The 14,941-nt window shown below is 54.6% G+C and overlaps 1 protein-coding gene and 1 long non-coding RNA gene across 6 annotated transcripts in view; one reads left to right on the forward strand and one right to left on the reverse strand.

Annotated features, from left to right (window-relative positions):
- DDX59 (DEAD-box helicase 59) overlaps positions 1 to 8,586 on the reverse strand; it is a 10,314-nt gene extending 1,728 nt beyond the window's left edge. For 2 of the 5 annotated variants that reach the window (XR_005657439.1, XM_039883516.1), the window contains exons 1-7: positions 8,448 to 8,586; positions 6,627 to 7,372; positions 5,200 to 5,367; positions 4,074 to 4,163; positions 2,045 to 2,296; positions 1,232 to 1,384; positions 692 to 820 (exon numbers count right to left, since the gene is read on the reverse strand). Coding sequence is in view for 3 of the 5 variants with exons in the window: in XM_039883516.1 (XP_039739450.1) it covers positions 692 to 820; positions 1,232 to 1,384; positions 2,045 to 2,296; positions 4,074 to 4,163; positions 5,200 to 5,367; positions 6,627 to 7,361 (1,527 nt within the window). In the remaining 2 variants the exon portion in view is untranslated. The other 3 variants (XM_039883518.1, XM_039883517.1, XR_005657440.1) reach the window with 3 other exon arrangements.
- A 238-nt stretch (positions 8,587 to 8,824) lies between these two features.
- On the forward strand, positions 8,825 to 13,358 carry LOC120619246 (uncharacterized). The gene is made up of 2 exons (XR_005657442.1): positions 8,825 to 9,171; positions 11,166 to 13,358. It is a non-coding gene; the product is annotated as an uncharacterized LOC120619246 (long non-coding RNA).
- The last annotated feature ends 1,583 nt before the right edge of the window (positions 13,359 to 14,941 follow it).

Genomic DNA, 14,941 nt, shown 5'->3' on the forward strand with positions numbered 1-14,941 from the left:
AGGGGAGGGAGGGAGGACGGGGAGGGAGGGAGGAAGGGGGAGGGAGGCGGGAAGAGCACAGCTGGGTTACTAAGTCTAAGCTGAAACACAGGGCAGGGCACGAATCGTCTCAGTGGGTGGCCCAGGCGCCTGGCACCCAGGGTGACGCTGGGAGCCTCAGAGAAAGGCGATGCGGGAGAAGGAAGGCAGCAGGGCGCCGAGGGAGGCTCCGTTTCTGCTGGAAAACAGAGCCCTGTTATCTGCGGCAGCAAAGGAAGAAACAAAACTTTAAAAAGCGACAGACGGGACGGGCGAGGCTGTGAAGAGCAGATGAAGACGCGTCCTGAAAAGCGAACGCTGCGAGGGACCCATTTCATTTGGGCCACGTTTGTCAACGTCAAACCAAGTCCTTCTTTTCCTGATTACAAAAGTCACTTAATATGCCCCTTGAAGAAAATAAGAAATATAAAGGAAATTCAAAGGAACCGAAAACCCATGACTTAAAGAAATTTTTAAACTAACATTTTAGGTTAATGCATTTTAGGCACATATATAGTTTTTTAAAAATTAGTTTATATATATACACACACACATATATATTTTTTTTAAAAAACAAAAAAAAAACAAAAAATATCATTTCCTGTCCATTGCGACAGGTTTTTGGTTTCTTCTGCTCCCCGTCAGGGTGGCGGGGGCCCCCAAAGCTCTTTACCTGGTGCACGTACTCGTCCATACTTGAAGGCATGTCGAAATTGACCACCAGCGTGACACTGACCAGGTCCAGGCCTCGCCCCAGCACGCCCGTGCTCACGACCACCTCGTAGCCCCCGTCCAGCAAGCCCTTTCCAAAAAAGCCACAGGGTTGACAGCTCGGAGCGCGTCCGGGGCCATCCGTACACCCAGGCGTCGTCCCTGTCCCCTGCGGGCCCCCACCTGGGGGCCTCCCGTGAGCAGTCGGCCCAAGTCCCTCCCCTACCCACTGGGTGCTGTCTCGTGACCGACTCGGGCACAGCTCTCCCCGGGCGAACCGCGCTCTGCCCCGGCTTCCGCGTGACTCTCCCTGGGGTCCAGGCGGGCTGGTCCCCAGACGCGGACGCCCGAGCGAAGAACGGTCCGCCTCGGCTGCCGCTCGCCTCAGCCCTGAGTCGTCAGCAGAGGTCTGCTCTAGACGCCAGCTGCTACCCCGTCTCTCTCAACAGGGAGGCGAAACGGGGTAACGGGCCGAGGCGGGAGCAGAGGGCGCGGGCCAGACCTCCAGCACGCACGTCCTCTCGGCCTGCGGCTTCTCCGCGTGCACGGCGGCGCTGCGCAGGCCCGTGACCTTCTGCACGGCCTCGCTCAGCAGGTCGGCGCCCAGCCGGCAGTCCACGAACACCAGCACCGGCGGCTTGAAGAGCTTCTTGTCCTGAAAAATCAAAGACGCGCGTTTAAAACGACGCCTGGGACGTAATTTACAACGGGAAGTTTTTCTGAGAGCAGGACTATCGCTGGCCACCAACAGGTTGATACACATTGTCGAGGAGGAAAAGGCATATTCTGTTCAGATGAGGGTTTTCTTTAGAACAGGCACAAGCAGAAGTGGGTCTCCTGCCCCTCGCATTTCCGCTTCGCTTCATTACTATTGAAAAAATAATTAGAAATTTTTAAATGCCGTTCGCAGGCCAATGCGACCCGCGTTACCTTAATACTGTTTCTCAGGGACCGTGCGGCGTGCGTCACCCACTTGACAGACTTAGTTATTGTTAAAAATTCTATTTCTCAAGAGAGAACAGCCAAGAAACACCTTATCTCCCCTTGTATATAAGACTGCTAACAATCTTTGTAACAAAAATAAAATATTCTTGAGAAATAACCTTGACGTTTAAAAGACTTTCTGTGATAAGGAAAAGAAAAACCAATTCTGCATCTATCTATACAGCACGTTTTTCACAAATAAAAATGTGTCTGATTCCCACAGGATTGAGGTAGGTAGGTATTTAACAGTAAATTGACACCGAAGCCCCCCGAAGCTGCATCTAAACTTCGCTCTGAGATCCACGCGGTGGGGGCGACGGGCGCTGCTCACATTCAAGATCTCGAACAGCTTCTTCTTCTTGGCGGGTTCTTCTACCCACAGGACGATCTGCCGCACGCTAGAGCACGGCAGGTTCTTCTCGCCCGCGGCGATTCTCACGGGGTCCCGCAGCAGCCGGGCGGCGAGCTGTTCGATGCTGGCTGGAACCGTAGCTGACACCAAGACGGTCTGACAGTCGGCGGGAACATTCTCCAAAACGTCCAGCACTTGCTGTTGAAAGCCCATCTTCAGCATGGTGTCGGCCTGAAATCAGATCATCTTAAAGTCAGTTCTGGACGGAACGGCCCAGAACCACCCAGGCAAGGGTGACAGAATCAGGAACATAAAAATTAAAAACGCTTACACAGAAAACACACCCCAATGTCAAAAGAAAAAAAGATCAACTGGGAAAAAGTTATGCTCGTGTAACAGTATAGACCGCGTAACCAGCTGCATGCTTACGATGACACGCGACTTGGATACGTGAGAAGTAAACGGGCCACAGGTAAAAACAGCTGTCCCCTGACAATAATAGAAATGTTGTCGAGCTTTTCTGGGACGTGCTCCGCTCCGAGTGTTGCCCGCATGTCTCCACAGCTCACGGAGTCCGGCGTCCCTGACAACGTGACGTCCCTCTCTGTGGCCGAAAATTCCTGCCGAGGGGCCCGGGGCTAAACGTCCAGTCACCAGGCCGCCCCCGAGCAGCTCAGAGTGGCTGGCGGCTCGCGTTCTGAGCGTTGCCTACGTGGCAGGCACCCGCACGCGCCCCCGTGATACTCGTGAGGCGGCACCATTACGACCCCGGCCTCACAGACGAGGAAACGGAGACACACGACTGACACAGTGGTCGGCGAACGGCGAGCTGGGCCGCGGGCCGCGGCGCTGGCTCCAAGCCCACATCATGAGCACCGAGCGCAACGGTGTGGCTCGGGGTTCAGACACATGAAGAGACCCCGCCTTTACAGAGCCTGGGGTCAGGAAAGGAAACGGACGGGTGGGCCGGAAGTAGCAGGATCCGTGTACCCGGAATGTTACGTGTTTAGATCACAGTGTGCGACACAGTGACCAGCCGCCGTCACACGCTCATTCTGCTCCCGTCACTGAACGGAGTGCCTTTCCAGAACCCCGTTTCCGGTCAGTCCCTAGACGGTGGCCGCTCTACAAACAGTGGCTTCTCTCTTCTTCGGGGACTGTTCGTTCTCAGCCCCTCCTTGTCTCTCAGGTGACTTCTCTGTGCACTGACTCACCTGCGGCTCTGCCGGCCCTCGGCGCCGGCTCCGACGCTCCAGCCCCCTCCCCGAGAAACCAGCACGTCCCACCGACTCCAGCGCCCGCCTCCTCGATCCGCCTTCCCCTCTGTCGCCGCTCACACGAAAGTCAGCGCTTCCGAAGCAAACGCGGGCGTCTGACCAAGCGCCACCCCGGCCCACTGCCCCTTCACCAGCCACAGACGCCTACAGCTCGCGGAGTCACCTCTGCCACCGTCCCTCTCTCGCACTGTCCCTCACAGCGAGAGTCATAAAGGAACAACAGAGACCCGCAGATGTCACCCTTGACACCTACCACCTGCGCCCTGTCCCGGACCCTTGTCATCTCCCATCGGGGCTCGTCCGCCAACTCCTTTCATTTCTCCGGCAGCAGAATGACCTCCCCACATCACCACTCCAAGCACGGAAAGTGTCACGTAGAAAGTGTCACGGTCCCCCACACCACGTCCTGTCCCTCTGCCTCCCCTCCGGGCCCTCTGTGTTTGTGGAGTGATGGTCCCCGGCATGTTTAACGGCCTCATCACTGAGCGCACGGTGCCCAGTGACTCTGTCCCGTCGAGCAGGGACAGACAGCTGCGGCTTCTCCTCGGCACCGGCACCGTAGCTCCGGTTCACTCGGGGACGGCCTGGGGACCCACTGCGACCCAGACAGACCCCATGCTTGTCCTTTGGGGCAGAGAATGCCTGAGTACCCAGTGAGATCAGGTGACTATGAGATGCTTTTCCCGCGTGATGCAGAGTCACGTCACTCACGCCTCCAAGCGCGGCCTCACCTCATCTACCACCACGATCCTCACGCCGCGGAGGTCCGCAGAGCGCTGCCTCAGGATGTCCAGGAGGCGCCCCGGGGTCGCTATGACAACCTAATAACAGGAGAAGCAGATAAAGCGTTAGGTACTGACCCTCCTCTCCGTCCTTGCCGAGCGGCTAATACACGCCAGACGCTGTGGCAGGCACCCCGAATTCGACGACGGCACCCCGAATTCGACGACGGCTACATCTGCCAAGCTCTGCTCTCGCGAAGTGCATGATACAAAGGGAGGAGCCGATCAGACGAATAACTAACTGCTCCTGACGCCAGCGCAGGGAGCAGGACGCGGAGCACCTGTCCAGGACCAGCCGACACCTGAACTGGGACCCAGTGAGCCCTGGACGTGAGCAGGTGCGGAGGGCTCGGCGCTGAGGCTTCCGGGTAGAGGGAGGCGCGGAGGGGCCCAGGGTGAGGCCGACACGCGGCAGGACCAGACCGGGACAGAACCGCGAGCAGCTGACCACCACCGGCTCTGTCGGCAAGTACCGATCCCTAAACCCCTCTGGGCCTACGTCATTTTTATCTGAAAGTATCAAGATCAAAACTTTTTAAAGAGGCGGCCTGAAGAGCTGTTCCCAGCTGTAGATGGAAGAGACAAGATCACTGAGCGTGATTCCGAACTGGATTCTTGAGCTGTACGATTTGACGGGACAATCAGCAGAACGCGCACGGATCGGAGCAGCAGGCAACAGTGACGTCGACCCGGCTGTGCCGAGGTCGGCGTCCAGGTCACGTGGCGGGCCTGGCCGCGCAGGACGCCGCCCTCGCTGCAGGAGTCGCTCTGGGCGCCGCTCCCTAGCTGCACCCCACCTTCCTGAGGGTGGCCTTCTCAACCGCAAGGGAGGGGATGTGCTAACCCGGCTCCAGGAGCAGGTGTGACAACTAAACGTCACGGAGCACGCGAGAACATCCAACATGTCTGGCAAACGACAGACAGTGCGTGTGTTCCTCTCCTACATAAGAGACACTTTAAAAAATGACACTTGGCAGGAACTTAAAGGGCGCCTGCAACCACGTGCAAAACTTCCTCAAGGAACAAACGAGGTCCCGCTCCGCTTCCCTAAGGCACGCCACGCAGCCGGGCCCACCTTCACGCGCTGTCGCAAACGGTGCAGCTGCGGGGGCAGGGGCAGGCCCCCCACCAGCAGCGCGGTCTTCATGCCAGGCAGGCCCTTCATCAGCTCTTTGGCCTGTCCCTCTATCTGGATGGCTAGCTCTCTCGTGGGGGTCAGAATGACTGCGCACGGAGCCGCACTCTGCAAAGACAAGAAAACGAGTCTGCAAACACCCGCGGGCCACCAGTGCACACGGACTGCACTCGCGGTCCCCAACCTGTGGGCACCAGGGACCGGCGCTCCTATGAGATCTAAGGCCTGAGGATCTGAGGTGGAGCTGAGGCGTGATGCGGGCGCCGGGGAGCGGCTGCAAATACAGATGAGACTTCGCTAGCTGCTCACCTCCTGCTGTGCGGCCTGGTTCCTAACAGGCCACGGACCAGTACCAGTCTGCGGCCCCGGGGGTTGGGGACCCCTGAGCTACATCTTCAAGGTGAATTCAGGCACGTTCCCCTTTTAACATGTTCCCATCGGCCCACCTGGAAGTGAGGCTTCGTGCCTTCTGCTCACTGCAGATTTTGTCTCCAAAACGCACCATACACGGAACTCAGGTCTCGCATAACACAGCTAGACAACGAAAGCTAAACGTCGCGGCCAGGGAGAGGCGTCTGCAATGGCCAGGGTGGGAAGGAACGTGGAGGTTCGCTCCTGGTCACTCGGCCTCTGGGGTCTCCAGCCATCTCCTCCAGCTGCCTGAAGAGCTGGCCAAGCTGGGCCTTCTCCCGCCTCCCCTCCTGGCCGGCGTCGCCGCCTTCCTCGTCCAAAGAGCTGACTCAGGCGCACATCCCTCCAATGTACTTCACCTCCTCCTGGACAGCTAGCTCTCTCTCTCATGGATTTCCCACATCATCGCCCACTTTCCAGAACTGCATGCCTTAATTCCTTCTCTTTGCCTACACTTTTTGCTCCTCGCCAGACTTCACACTTCACGTAAGGAGTCGGCATGGGTGCTAAACTAAGGGTGGGGGTGCTTTAGACACTATAAACGAACGAGAAAGGTAAGGCAGCATTATTTTAAGATGATCCGTGGATTTAAGGGACTATTTTGAAACTCTCCCATAGTCTTCTGACTTTGGTGTCAGTTTTTAAAAATATCAAACCCAAAGGCTGAATTGACATAAAGCACCGCAGCTCATCAGGTCAGCAAGATTACACGCCCGTTCCAACGGAAAGCTTACTCCTTTAAGAAAAAAGTTAGAAAACATCTTGTAAGGAAAGTCATTTTCGAGTCCCGCGATGAAGCTATTTGATTCAATAAAAGAAAAATCCCCTAAAATTGTGTTTTTCAGACACGCTACTCAATTCTAAATACTGTTTCCGTTTGCAACTTTAACATGTTGAGTTTGAAACCTGGTAACCGGCACGCGTTTCTGAGAGAGACCATGTGGACCCTACCTTACCTCGAAGAGAGCTCGGATGATGACGGGAAGGAGAAAAGCGGCCGTTTTTCCGGAGCCGGTGTCAGCACTGGCCAGAATGTCCCGTCCCAGGAGCCCCACGGGCGTCATCTGCATCTGGATGGGGGTGGGGACCTCATAGCCGGACTGCTTCAGGTTGGCGTGTAAGGCCTCGGGGAAACCGCAGTGCTCAAAGTCCACGATGGGCCTGGCCACGTCTTGCCCTTGAACTGAAATCCCTAGCTGCCGCTTAAGATTCTCCACCTGGTCCTCGTGAAGGCCGGAGATGAAGGGGTGCTCTCTGTAGGCGTAGGGCGCAGGGGGCGGGGCGCCGGCTTCCTGCTCCTTCTCCCCGGACCCGGACCGCAGGAGGTGTTTGGCTTTGCACTCCAGGCTGCACACGTCCGCGTCCGTCTTGTCGCAGATGTACTCCCCGAACCGGCCACAGACCACGCACACGGGCTCCCCGGGCTCTGCGCAGCGCTGCGTTTTGGAAAACGACTTAACAGGCTCCTCGGGGAGAGGGCTGTCCTCCGAACGGGCCTCGGCCAGCGGGCCCCGCGGTCCCGCGCTGTGCCCGTCCGCAGCTGCGGCTCCCTCCGTCACTACAGCGCCCACTGGGTCACCCGCGCCGTCACCGCGCGGGCCTTCCGCTTCCGGTTTTGTTTTCTTAGCCGCACAGCTTTTGCCGTCCTCGAGGGCACTCCTCTTGACCTTGAGAGATCTTGGGACAAACATCCTTCAATATCCTGTCAAGGAAATTGTATAGTGAGATTTCTCTTACTCTCGATGAAGGTCGAGAATAAAGTACCAGCCGGTCACCCTGCAGTCGACTCAGTGCCCCTGAGCTTGGCCTCAAGGAACAGAGAAGCCTCGTGACACCACCTCTGTCAAGCTTTTCTCCCATTCACGAGTTTCCTCTGCGGAAACACAGGCCTTTCCTTGCACACGCGAGCGGCGAGCCGCTGCACGTGCCTGCTCCTTGCACCCCGAGTATGGGACAGCACAGGAATCCCGGAGCACGCCCTACTGCGTTTTCACAGAAGTCAACAGGAGGACGACTTCACAGTGGCACCTTAAAGCACAGAGAAAACTGCTATTTTGATACAACGAGTGGCACCTTGAGTGCTTGCGACTTCGGGTCACAGAGCTCAGCGCTTCCCGTGTCACCGAATCTTCGCGCACCATGTCCTCAGAGCTGCTACTGTGCTGTCCTGTGTATTACAGACTCGGGTTCAGGAGGAAACGCGGCCACCTGGAGACGAAGCGCCCTGGCCCAGCTCGCACCAGCCTTAAGTGTCAGGTCGCAGGCGCTGTCCCCGAGGGCCAGCTCTCAACCACAGCCGCACCGGTTCACACCACAAATGTTGGTGCAAGCGATGGTGGCTGAGAAAGAAGACGTTTAGCCCGACTCTGAAACCGTCAGATATACTAATAAACATTTTCTCAAAAATAATTCTTAAGACAAACTGCCAGATTCCATTTTTCCGGGAAATCCTAACGAAACTGCAGTTGAGGGTCTAGGACTGCTGTCCCCAAGGCCCGAGGGAGGGAGGGCAGGGAACGCAAAGTCCTCCAAGGGCGGGGCGGAGCCGGCCCGGCTGCTGGGTCCCCACGAGTCGCCACCGCCCCCCACGCTCCACGCCCCCCGGCTCTCCCAGACGCGGCCTTCGGGCGCGCCCCTCACCCCCGCCTCTGGCTCGGCGCCCACGGCGCGTGCGCGTCACGGCGGCCCGGCGCCCACGGCGCGTGCGCGTCACGGCGCTGCTAGGAGACCGCACGGGCGGGCGCCTCCAAGAACCGGAGAGAGTGTGGTCATCCTACCGCCGCGGCCTGACGCCGGTCCCGGAGGTGGGCCTGAGCCGGCGGGCCCGCCGCGGCCGTTCCCGGGGAGCCGACTCCCCGCCGGGCGCCGGGCCGGGCTTCCTGCCGACGGGCCCGCGCCCGCTCGGTGTCGCCGCGGCTGGAGGGGCGTGCGGAGCGCAGAGTCCGCTTCTCCGGGTTTTGGGGGGCCGGGCACGCCCTGGCGCGACGGGGGAGGCGCAGCCACCGCGGGGGGCGGGGCCCGGGCGCTCGGCGCGCTGTCCCGTCGCGTCCCGGCTCCCGGCTGGAGGTAAAGCGCGGAGCCGGCCCTCGGCTGGGAGGCGCTGCGGCGCGGGGCGGGGCGGGGCGGGGCCCTCGGCAGAATTGACGTGATCGCGTTGGCGGGGACGGTGAAAAAGAGTCAGACGGTCCCAAAGGACGGAAGGGGCGGCGCCCAGCCTGGCACTCGTACAAAGGGGGAAGTCTGAGTTTAAGGGGAGGGCCAGAGCCCGGGACAGCCATCCCGCTTTTAGCTGGCCGGATGACTAAAATTAAACCGCGTAAGCTTCATGTGGCATCTGCGATACACTGCAGGGTGGTTCCACCGCCGCCACACCCCACCCCGGCACCAGGAAGAAAATAACACGGTCACGGTCCTTGGTCCCGCCTGGTCGGCGTGTCTGTGCAGTGCAGCCTCTGGAGCCTCGCGCCCCGCCGCAGCTTGTGGTGGGGAAGGGGAGATCGGGTGAGAGCGAGGTTGATGACAAATATTTTCGGGTGTCTTTAGTATTTTAAAATACTTCCAGTCTAATATTTGGTGCATATGATATATCGAATATATGTTTTAAAGCACATTAATAAAACGGAAATCTGTGACTCCACCAGGCTACCAATTTAACCACATATCCATGCACCTCTGGGGTTCTGCTCCCTTCAACCATTGTCCTCAGTATCTCCTTGCGTGTTTAGTTTTCTCATAGACGGATACATTCTTACATGATCCATTATTTCATTTTTTTTTGCGCTTTAAAACAATATGTATACGGCCCTGTGGGCTTTGCTTTTATTGTTCGACATTTTTTTCTTTGATTCATCTAAGTGTGAGCTGGCAGAACATTTCCCTGCTATGATAAATACCCTGGGTCTGTCAAGTGGTTTGTGTACAGTTGTCAATCCATTTTCCTGTGGACACTTGAGTTGCTGCCAGTATTTTGTCATCAGAGGCGAATTTACCGTGACGCTAATGAAATTTGAGCTTTAGGACTCCCCGTGGGTGTCTTGGAAATGTGGTCACATAGTCATATTTCTGTGAACTGCAAAAGAGAGATTTACACCGCGCACACTAGGACCACTTTGTTTCCACTCCTCCAGCACTTCTGGAGCTGGGTGGCGATGGGTGGCTGCAGGCATTTGGGGACTGAGCCAAGGAATTTAAGCCCAGGTCTATCTCCTAAAGCAGCGGTCCACAACCCCTGGGCCATGGACCAGTAGCGGTCCGTGGCCTGTTAGGAACCGGGCCGCATGGCAGGAGGTGAGCGGCAGGTGAGCGAGCGAAGCTACATCTGTATCTGCAGCCGCTCCCAGCGCCAGCATCACCGCCTCAGCTCCACCTCAGATCCTCAGGCGTTAGATGCTCATAGGAGCACCGGTCCCTGGTGCCGAGAAGTTTGGGGACCGCTGTCCTAAAGCCACTCGATTATGCTCCCAAGTTCGTTACGTGAGATCTAAAACCATGTCCCTTTAAAGTTCGATCCAGGGACCTGGTTCTATGCTCCGTTTTCGGCGTTCCCAGCATGCCCCAGGGTTCAGGGGCCTCGGCGTTCACTCTGGTGATGCTCTCCGACTTCCACCATTTTCTCGCAGAAGCTTTGGACCTTTGCCCTCGGCGTTCATAGCCACTTTAGGCAAACCCATTAGTCTTCGCAGGCGGGATGCTCGCTTCTTGACGCCCAGCCTCGTGCGTTCCCGCGCCAACGTGCAGGTGCAGTGGGGGTGCTGGGCGGCGCCGAGCTTGTATCACCAAGCCCGCACTTTCTGGGGCTGATAAGTCCACACAGCGCTCACATGTGCCTCTGCCCTGCCGTGTGCACTTTCATGACGAGCTCAGATTCAGATTTCTGTTAGATCTCATCTGGCTTCTTCCCGAGTCTTCCCGATGTGGTTCGACGATGGCCTTTGAACGGTGAGGCCTCAGGAAGGCTTACCTGTCGTGGGTCACACAGAAAGCACAGGTGGCATTACTAAAGCATTCCTACCATGCGTGATGCTGTGTGGCAGGGAGGGACAGGAAAGTGTCCAGGTGACTCAGACGGGAGGTGTGGAATGCATGCGCCCTACGTGACCATTCTCGGCTTTGCCTTACGCCGCGTCTTGGAGCAGGAAACGCTGCATTAACGTGAGCTGACCTGGCTGTTATTCTCTTGTGCTGCCAGGACATGTGTAGGAACAATGACGCCTGTCATTCCCTCATCCTAGGAGACTCGATTTTCACACCCCTTAGTTCATACCTACTCCTTACTCTTAATAGGTAAGGCTTGGAACACCGGTATGAACGTGCATCACGGTGAAGGCGGGAAAGCCCGGGCCGACAGCATTCAGCTGTCGCCAGTTTTGTTGTCACTTACATCACAACGAACCAAACCACAACTGGAACCCTATTTTGTGCCTTTGGTAACTTTTCCTGACCAGTATTGTGACAAAGTCTTCAAATTCTAAAAACTGAATTATTTACTCATTCAGCAGATGTACGGGTCTACCGCATGGCAGGCTGGGAAGATAACGAACGACAAGGACAGTCTCCACCCTCAGCCGAGCGTCCAGGGGCGAGACGGCACGTAGTAAATGCTGTGATGGGGAAGGACAGGTTGTCATAGGAATGTGTAGGACGGGGACAGAAACCAGACGGGTTAGGGAGAGCTTTCCAGAGGAAGCAACATCTAAACTGAGATCCGAAGGCCGAATAGGAACTGGGACCATTAAAACAGGAAAGCAGGGAGGAGGGAAGGGCCAGCATGAGAGCAGGGCGCATCCACGGGCCGGAAGGAAGTTGGGTCTTAGTCTGTTGAGGTGAAGCTGTGCCGAAGTAACGACCACAAATCTCTGGCATAGCCATCGAAGGTCTGTTTCTCATCTGGGCTGCGTGGGTGCAGGGGTGCTATAATTTGGAGAAAAGATCATAGGGGTAAAAAGTGAGGTAGGAAGCTGAGAAGTAATTCAGGCTGGAGAAGAGGGTGGCCTGAACTGGGGTAGTGGCAGTGGGGTCCAGAGAAGTGGACAGAGTCAGGAGCAACGCAGGAAGTAGAGTCGATAGCTCCTCCTGATTGATCGGACGTGGAGTGCGAAAGGCGTTATGGTTGACACTCCAGCCCAGGATACACTATGTAGCTTTATATAAACCAAAAGGGCAGAGATGTCATTGGAACTTACAGAGATGTCATCGTGACAGTGAAGCTTCTGAGATGCCAAATCGGGAGATGCCTTGGTAAGACGAAGTCTATTTTACAACTTTACATTCATCCTAAAACTAGAGCTTACAAAGATGTCATTGGATGGTTAAGAACGAGAGACTGGCACTGAGCTGTCGTGTCTACTTGCGTAAACCTCAGCAAAGGGAGGCACATACGGGTTTCACGGGAGTCAGCCTTGCAAGGCCGTCACGCGCTCAAGACGCCACGTAAGAGCTATAGCCATTGGAACATCCAGAAACCTGATGCCGATGTGCATTCATTTCCCACAGGAAAATGAAGCCAGATCCCTACCTCACCCCGTACACGAAAATTAACTCCAGATGGCTGCACTCAAATGTAAGAGCTGAAATTTAGAAGTCTTAGAAGAAAACAGGCATTACTTTCATGGCCTTGGGTTAGGCAAAACCTTCCTAGATACATCAAAAGCACAAGAGGCAAAAGACAAAATAGATCAATTTTAAACTTTGATGCTAGCAATGATATCATCAAGAAAAAGAGAAGAAAGCCCAGAGAGTGAGAGAAATGGCTGGTAATTCATATGTATGACACGGGACTAGTGTCCAGATTATATAAAGTCTCACGACTCAACAATGAAAAGAAAAATCACAATTTTTAAAAGGGCAAAAGATATGAATAGGTGTTTCTCCACAGAAGACATACAAATGGCCAAAAAACACAGTATCATGCCGAGTATCAGTAGTAATTCGCGAAATGCAAATGAAAACCACGATGAGATGCCACTTTACACCAACTACGACAGGGTGGGGAGGAGCTGGGACTTTCGTCCACTGCCAGTGGGAATGGCCCACAGCCACTTCGGGACTCAGTCTCAGAAGATTACCGTGCGACGCAGAAACCCCACTCCTGGCTTCCCAGAGACCTGAAGACAGGTGTTCAAACAAAAGCCTCCACGTGAGTGCTCACGGCAGCGTTTTTTGTGACAGCAAGTGGGAATCGGGCCGTGTCCATGAGGAGTGGATGAACTAAGTGGGGTCCGGCCGCACGGTGGAATATTATTCAGCAATGAACAGTTAAGTGCCGGCACACACCACAACATGAATCTTGAAAACAGTAAGCGAAGTGAAAGGCCAGTCACGGGAGCCCACACGTTGTGATTCTGTTTATGGCGCATGAAATGCCCAGAATAGGCAGATCTATAGAGACGACATTAGTGCTTGTCCAGGGCTGAGTGGGGGATGGGGGGGGAGGAAAAACGGGGAGCGACTGCCAATGGGTCTCTTTTCGGGGTGATGAAATGTTCTAAAATTACATTGTGGTGATGGTTGTACAACCCAGTAAATATACTAAAAATGCCGTACACTTTAAACGGGTGAACTGTGTGATATGTGGATCTCAGGAAGGCTTTCAGAGGAGCCAGTTCTGGACGGCGGGCTTATGGCGACTTTTATCTTTTTGTTCATCTGTATCTTCTACAGCGGACAGTGTTTGCAGTTCAAAAAAAAAAGGAACGAAGTTACTGGTTTAAATGGTGAATCTCGACAAGGTGACGTCTTAGAAGTAAGCGTAGCGGCCCCCAGGTCTCAGCCCGGTCTTCGGTGGCGTGAGTGTCCCAGTGAGAAGGAAGCTGCCCCTCGTCCCATGCCACTTCCTACATCTCTTATTGTTCTCCACTGTAAAATACAGGAAGTGTTTTTTATTTTTTTTTTATCCTTCAAATAATGAAATCTGTGGGTGTTCCTCTTTTTTCATTTTCTGTGGTGATTCATTTCAGGCTGACTCTTTCTGTTTTTGACTTTTCATTGTTTGCTGCCTCTCCAGAACCTTCTACACTTTAAGGTCTGGATTTGCGCGGTAGCGCATTCAGTGCGGTTTCCCGAATCGAGTTTAGTGCTGTCATCCACTCTAGCAGATCGCATCCTGCTCCTTCTCTGCCCCCGTGGCCAGTTACATGACCCCCAGCAGCGATACATATAAGTGGCAATGAATGCACGTTGCAAAAAAAATCTTACATTTCAGTGTGACAGCATAATACCATCCTGTGGGAATTAAAATGATTGCGTTAGATTATAAATAGTCTCAAAGATTACATAAAAATATTTTTAAAGAATTAGGGACTTTCTCTTTATGATGGCAGAGCATGTCAACGTGTTGATTAGTTACTTCATTGCAGGTGGGTGCGTCAAGCGCTATCAGATGATAACTGGGCTTGAGGAAGGCCAGGTTTCCGTAAGTGGGCAGGTATCAGTTTGTATGTCTATAATTTCTTGATGTGACTGGGGAAACCCACCCATTTGGCCTCAGAAGTTCTGAGAGTTGAGAGAAGTCATAATCTTTGAGGCACCAACTTATAATTCTAAAAACGTGTAAGTAAAAAGAATCCAATAACAATCTGTCTTTCCTGTACAGACTATACCTGCATGTAACCTTTAGTTATAGAGGGATTCTAGCTAGTAAGCGAAGCAGGCGTAATCGAATTAGAATATCACAGTGTTACAACCTGTAATGAAATGACGGGTATAAGCAAAGATCATCAGTGGCTGCTGAAAGTATTAGGTGAATAACTGACGGGGAGCTCTTCGCCGGATGGTTGGGCCTGGCAATGCCTGAACCCGCTGATCGATCTCGGCCACGCTGGAAGAGACAGTCAGGCATTTGGTACCTCCTGATGGACGCGCACAAAACCACTTACCGATCAACCATTTATTCATGCCGAAAAAATTAAACCTAAATCCGATGGAGCCTCTCAACGTACCAACTTACAGAAATGTAAGAGACGGAGCAGTGTCTTACACGACAACCCTGAGCTGCCATCAGCAGAATTCAGACCACGGCAAAACTCACTGCATTCCGAGGACCAGGAAGAGAATGAAGCATAGGAGCCCGGAGTTTACACGAGACACATAAACTAAACGGACGTGTGATCCTTATTTGGCTCTTGATTTAAACAAACCGAATGTAAAAATTTCAAGAGCTGCCAAGAGGGCTCGCCCTACCGAAGGCGAAATGCTGAGACGGCAAACCCCACCTTCTCTCTCCGACCGGCCGGCGGGAGCCCCCATGCGGGGCCTGCCCTGTGGTTAAACCTCC

This window comes from Pteropus medius, unplaced genomic scaffold (assembly GCF_902729225.1).
Source record: "Pteropus medius unplaced genomic scaffold, Ma_sr-lr_union100, whole genome shotgun sequence".
Taxonomy (NCBI): Eukaryota; Metazoa; Chordata; class Mammalia; order Chiroptera; family Pteropodidae; genus Pteropus; species Pteropus medius.